The sequence below is a fragment of the Achroia grisella genome, unplaced genomic scaffold (genome assembly GCF_030625045.1).
Source record: "Achroia grisella isolate CSIRO2021 unplaced genomic scaffold, CSIRO_AGI_Agris_v1 utg821, whole genome shotgun sequence".
NCBI lineage: Eukaryota > Metazoa > Arthropoda > Insecta > Lepidoptera > Pyralidae > Achroia > Achroia grisella.
Window position 1 is genome coordinate 2,996,273 of NW_026713035.1, and position 6,928 is coordinate 3,003,200.

The 6,928-nt window shown below is 28.7% G+C and overlaps 1 protein-coding gene across 1 annotated transcript in view; it reads left to right on the forward strand.

Annotated features, from left to right (window-relative positions):
* Positions 1-3,786, forward strand: part of LOC131852023 (C3 and PZP-like alpha-2-macroglobulin domain-containing protein 8) — a 126,933-nt gene extending 123,147 nt beyond the window's left edge. The window contains exons 23-25 of the mRNA XM_059202593.1: positions 76-227; positions 475-634; positions 909-3,786. Of these exons, the coding sequence (XP_059058576.1) occupies positions 76-227; positions 475-634; positions 909-2,414 (1,818 nt within the window). The 3' untranslated portion in view covers positions 2,415-3,786. The remainder of the gene's footprint in view (positions 1-75; positions 228-474; positions 635-908) is intronic.
* The last annotated feature ends 3,142 nt before the right edge of the window (positions 3,787-6,928 follow it).

The following is a 6,928-nucleotide window of genomic DNA, read 5'->3' on the forward strand; positions in this document are numbered from 1 at the left end:
AAGAGATCCATTTAAACGTTCTTTGTCTACTCTTATAAGCTATTGTGTTTGAATTTTATATTTTCTTCATTCCAGGGAACGATATCCTACTCAACTTATACACCGAAACCGGAGAATGCTTTATTGAATATCCAAGCAGCTATCATTGAAGAAATCAGGCCTGAAAGGAGTAGTATAGAAGATCTACAAGGAAATTTACCAACATTGATTATCAAGACCTGCTTCAAGTAATTTATTTTATCTAATTGTCTTTAATATTTTTTTGATAGAGGAAATATCAATACAACAAATATTAGCAAATACTATAATTTAAAACAAATTCTAAATCCTGAAGTATAAACTCATACCTACATAAACTAGATGAATATTATATTGAATTAAATGGTTATAAACTATATCAAATTGTGTTATATATTCTGTCTTATCTATAAAGCTCTATCTTGGTAGGTACTATACTATTATATTTCATTTCAGATGGAAGGGAAAAGAGCGTTCAGGTATTCTACGATTGGAATCTTCGCTGTTCTCCGGATACGAATTGCATTCCGTAAATCCAGTAGTACTTGATGGGGCCACTTTTGCTGATTTACATTATGGTTCAAGGGGTGAATCTGTCTGGTTCGTTTTTGCCAATGTAAGTATTTTTTTATAGCTTCCAAATTCCTTTAAGGTATTTAACCATTGACATAATATTCCGAACCTGAATTTTATATAAGATTAAATGATCAAGTAATTTATTGCTGTACTGAGTTTAAATCTATATTTACGATTAAACCAAAATCCATTACAAAAAGCTTATTGATAATATGATTTAAACATGCTCTTATTAAGTTTTTACAGTTAGTATTTTAATTCAAGTATTGCAAAATTGTAAAATTTATTAATACAGTAAAAATATGAAATTACAGATTAGTTCAACGTGCCCTGTATGTGTCACATATGAAGCAAGATCGAAGTTCATCATTACTAGTTTAAGACCAGCATTTACCAAAATTTATCCAGCAACTCGGCCTGACTTAGCTGTTGAAACTTTCTTCCATGCAAGGCCTGGAAGCCCTCTACTTAGAGGTATTACTGATGACGATTTCATTACATGGTTTGATAAAACTGAACTTGCAAGTCTCAAAACTACTACAAATATTGATAATATTTGTGAGTGTGGACGTATTTGTAGCAGAGATTATGAGTTTAGAAAACATATTGAAACAAAACATGGTAAAGTACCAAATGTTACAAATATTGGAACTACTGAAACTCCTCAAAGTTCAAATGTAAGAGAAATGGAATTAACTAGTACTCCAATAAGTGTAACTACAAGTACGACGCAAAAGTCAACAATTGCAGAAATTACTGTTACCACCACCAATCCGACTTTTACCATGTCTATTTCTCACATTAAAAAAGAATTTACAAGCACAACTTATAATAATGTAACAAAGAACACAACGTTCGAGAAACACAGTTACGATCCAATTATTATTCCTACTGTAACTGTTATAAATCAAACCAATACTTCGAAAGTCGATAATAATATTGTGCCATTGTTACCCAAAGTTAATGGAGAATTGGTAGTACAAAAACAATATACACCTAAATTAGCATCGAAAAAAGAAGACATTAAGAAAAAACCTCTTCCAAGACGCAAAGGTACACTCAAAGCTGTTTATGGTGATAAACAAGAGAAATTCTTTGTAAAAGCTAATGCAGTTACCAATGTTTCAATGAGTCATAAAGTCAATAGAACTAAACTGAAAATAAATAAATTGTTAGTTCATAATGAATATGTTCAAAATAATACTGATTTATTTAATGATAGCAATCAAATAAATCCTTTACCAAAAATTGACAAAAACCAATCATCAGAAGCGCTACATAAAAATGATTCTAATGTAACTATATCTCACAGTTCTCATTTTGAAGTAACTGGTATATCTCATTCGATTACAGCTATAACAAATAACAACATTAAAACGATCCATAGAATAAAAAAACCAGAACTAACGAATCAAATAAACAAACCGATAGTGCAAGCGCATTACAATGTAACGAACGATGCTAAAAATGACACTGTACATTCTGAGATAAAATTAAATAAAACTAAAATGAAACATGTGAGCCCAGACAAATACATCACAAAACCATTGAAGTCCATAAATAAGGAAATACACAAATTGCCACCAACACCTATATCTGAAACTTCAAAAGTTTTAACTGATCCCCCTAAATTAGATATTGCACCCGAAAATAGAGGTGGTTTCGAATTATTGGACAAAAATAATATATGGGAGCTTCTTAAAGAAGGCCCAGATACGGAAGTCTCAAAAATAGAAGATAAGTTACAAGTGCATAACAGATTAAATACATTATCACAAAACGTGTCAAATATAGCGCAAAATGATAATCGTTCATTATAAACTTTATTGTTATGTATTATATAAGACACAAAGACTTCAGTAAATATTTTTGTAACACATTCACAACACGAAACCTGTACTGAATTACAAATTGTTAATATTCAAAATCGTAACACGACAATTCCTAAGCACACTAATTGTTGGTTGTTAGAACAATGTACTGCACTTGTTTGTGTAATTTATTAGTTACGATTGGGTGTTTGTAAATAATAAATTAAGCTCTAAATATAGATCTAATTTTAAGATATGCGCTGTGACTACCATTGTGTGTTTTATACCCAATTGCTCAAAATCAGTAAACTTTTTCTCATTTGATGTTTCACTGAAGTTTTAATACATAATTACTTAAGTAGCATCTCGCTTGAGTAGATTTAAAGAGATTATAATGTTATTATGTATAGGCTGCAACAAAATGCCTTTATGTGGCATTGTCTTAATGCAAGGAATAGTGGCTTGATTTGAATTGCTTGAAAGAGAGTAGTAAAAGCGGAATTAAATTTAGAAGTGCTAGAAGAGCTGCTAAGTTTAGTACGATAGCTACCTTTTATTTGTGTTTACTTCATTTTACTAGTCCTAGTATTGTTCTGTGGTGGGTTAGTAGCTCTTATTAAACTAAGATTGTTGTTTTTTATAATACAATTATTAGTTGTGTAAATAATTTTACACGAGATGCCAAATCGTAAATTGTATACCCTTAATAATAGTTTTCTCCTACGTTCTCCTAGATAATAATGATTTACCCTATAGTATAAATAGTAAAACCTAGTGTTCTTTAGAGTTATAACTTAATGCTAATGCCCCAGAATTTCCATCCGTCTAATCTATCGTCTTCTGTATCTATTATAATGTAAATTGTAGTCTCTTACTGTAGCTGTCTAGATGTCTTATCAGTTTGCTTTACATTGTAGATAAGAGGTTTGTTTGTTTTATAATTAATATATTGGTTGCTAGGTTTGCTATCATTTTCATTGTTCACAATTTTCAGCTGTCCTATATAATTTCAATCATTTTTAATATTAGTGTTTTTTTATTACACTCCTAAACTATTACCAATTTAAGATTTAGTACATAATTTTAGTGAAACTTAATTTATTTTAGATATTTTGGTAACTATGTATTCTTCATAAGGGCAATATATTTCTTGTTATATATTTCAACTTATTAGTTATTTCTAACGATTACATTATTACTATTCATTATTAGCGGTCATTGAAATGAGGGTTTCTAATTAAATATATTTAGATTTAATATTATAAATTTTGATTGAAACGAGTATAGTTCATTTATTAAGTTATTAAATAATTAAAATTATTTTATTGGATTACCTAATAAAATTCATGCATTATTATTTGTGAGCTTCTGAAACAGTTATACGAAAAACTTTGGATAATGCTAAAAATTGCTGTTGTTTTATATCTAACTAATATATATTTTTAATATTCCTTTTCTCGATTTTGTTATTCTGTAGTAAATCGTTTATTTTTTATTTAATAATTAACTAGAAAATAAATACGTACATAGTAAGTGCATTTAAAAATATTCGTAGTTATTATTATTTAGTTTTGGATTGTATTCTTAATTTTGTAACTCATGATTTTGTGCAAAATGATTTTATCATTTATCATGAGGAATAAAAATAATAAAAACATTTCATGTTTATTTTGTATTGTGTATATTTTTTGTATTTATAGAGATATAAAACATTTTACATGTATTATATTTCTACCCAACAATATTTTACTTATATTGTGAAAGTTTAATTTTCTCTACATTATTAATATATTGAAATGGATTTTAATATATTTGTAATGTATTAGGTTATCAGGTGTAACATATACTATTTTAATGTAGTTTTTATGTCATAAAATATTTAATGTAATCGTTTACATAAAGAATATTTCTTATTAATATCGTTCCAAATTCAAACTTTTATTTTGATAGTATAATGTACACCGGACATTATATTTTGTAAATCGTCTTAAATATTAAATTATATAAGTTGTAATACAATAATATTTCCATATATCTTTGATTTCATATTTTAGTAGCTACTTCGGTTTTTACATTTTTTAGTAATATATCTTTGTATACATTTCCTAAATATATTTGAATATGTTTTTAAATATGTATAAATGTACGGTTGTAAGGAACTAGGTGCTTGTGCAAAAGATCTCGTCAATTTAAATTGTATAAAGCATCGGACAGTATAGTATTAATTATAAATGCAATTAATGTTTGTGCTTACGAATAAGTTAGTCACTTATTAAAGTATAAAACTCGATGTACTGACACAGATTTAATTAATAGGAGAGATAAAATGATAACACCTGGAATTGTTATTTTATTCTTATATCCACTATTGAGAACCTACCAAATCCATTTTAATGAACACTTAAAACAAATGTATTAAATATTCGACCATTATTTTATCTAACTAACATTATAAACGCGAAATTTAATGAGTATAGATGGATGGATGTTTGTTACTCTTTCACACAAAAACTACTAAACGGATTTAGATGAAACTACAATAATATAGCTTATACAAATACAAATTTTACGCGGGTAACCACGAGCACAACTAGTATACAATATCTACAGGAAAGCACAGAGTAAACAACATTACCTTTTACAGCAGATACAAATAAAACGTTCATGTGTCTACAAATTGTATCACCGATCACATTTATATGAACAACACAAAAAAATAAATTTATGCAAATACCTGTAGCATTGGGTATAAATAATAATATATTAATAACCATTAGGCTATAAAAAAGGGCTTGTACAGTTTTATAAAATGCGTTGTTACAAATGAAACTTGCTTGTTGTACATGTGAAAACCTCTTCAAAACCGTCTGAACAATAGAAATAATCATTATTCCTATTAACTTAGTAAATATAAGCACTTATAAATCAATCATATTTTTTTTTTTCTAACACTCGTTCGGAACGCAAACTTATTTTCGAAGAATGTACAAGTAACTTGCGTGATGGTCTATTTAATAAATGCAGTTTCTAATAAATAGAAGTAGGCGACAATGACTATACGGATTCATTGAAACGTAAGACGTAAACATTTTTTGGTGTGTTTCGTTTATTTATTTTCAATATAGAAGTTAAATAAGTTCAATGAAAACAACAACAGTAAGTAGGTAGTTGAGTTGTATTTATTAAACTTCATGAATAAATTTTCAATCCTTAAGACTGACACTGAACAACAAACTTGTTTAGAAATATTATTTTAAATCTGTATTGAATAAACTAGAAAATACTGTTTTAAAAATCTATACAGAAACCTACATCAACAGTGAGTATACCTAATATAAGAAAAAAGAAAAAATAATTCTATCATTTTTTGTAATAATTTCATCATTCGTTATATCTAACAGCCACATTAGTAATAATACAGTGTCGTGGCTATCAACATCCACTACCTTAAGACAGTAGTGTTAGCGTTTCAGTAGTAGTATAGATGTGATATATCTAGTACTTTATATATCTGAATAAAGTCTCATACAACAAGTATATTTTTTTAATTTTTTTAATTTAAATTTATTTATTCAGATAACAGAGATCCAATTTGTTAGTAACAATTGTACTTAGCCTATGTTAGTATATCTAAAATTACATATTATCGTTTAAGGGCCCCCGTAACACTTTGGGTTCAAAAACAAGTATTGGGCTGTCAAATTTATTGCACAGCATGTTTAGAATGCTGTTACTGCTGCTCCGCTGTCTGTGCGATATAGAGACGATCCGTTTGCATCTGATGGCATACAGGTCGTCTGTAGATGCTGCTGCAAACATTGTGGATGCACTACAGAAGCGCGGCAAACGCAACAACATTCAGAAAACATTATTGTATTATTGAACTCGCAGAGCGCTGTATGCCTGCTGCGTATAGTTAACCCACAAGCTGCTCGTGTAGAAAGATTGACAGTAAGCTTTAAATAATGTTATTTTTACTTCAGTCGAACAGCGAGCGAACCTGCGAGATAACATATTACCCCTTACAGCAGTGCAGTATAAATAACATCTAAAATAAATAAACATTTCCGAAACTAAACAGCTTTCCATATCTATTCACTACTAAAGCTTAGCTAGTAGAGAATAATAATAATATTAAGTCCGTCTATCGTAACAATATTCAATTATTTAAAAAAATATAGTTGCAGTTACTCATCACTGTGTGTATAACTTTCAGGCAGATCCTAAGAAAATATGAAAATAAACTTCTTTTAAAAAAATGGTAGTTTCTTTTAAAGATGGCGTCCTACCAGATGCTAAGTGGTACATACATGAGCACCCAACGAATATCACGTCATCATGTAACTTCTGTGCCTAAATGTACTTAGAATACTTCTGTCAACACACAGTGCTATATGAGTCTTCCATTTGTTTACGTCTTCTACATAACTTAGATTTAACTTCAGTATAAAATCAGTCCACATTATAACTCCGCGTTGACTATTTGCGTTAATGATAAGCCCGAGTAACAATAAATGAAATAA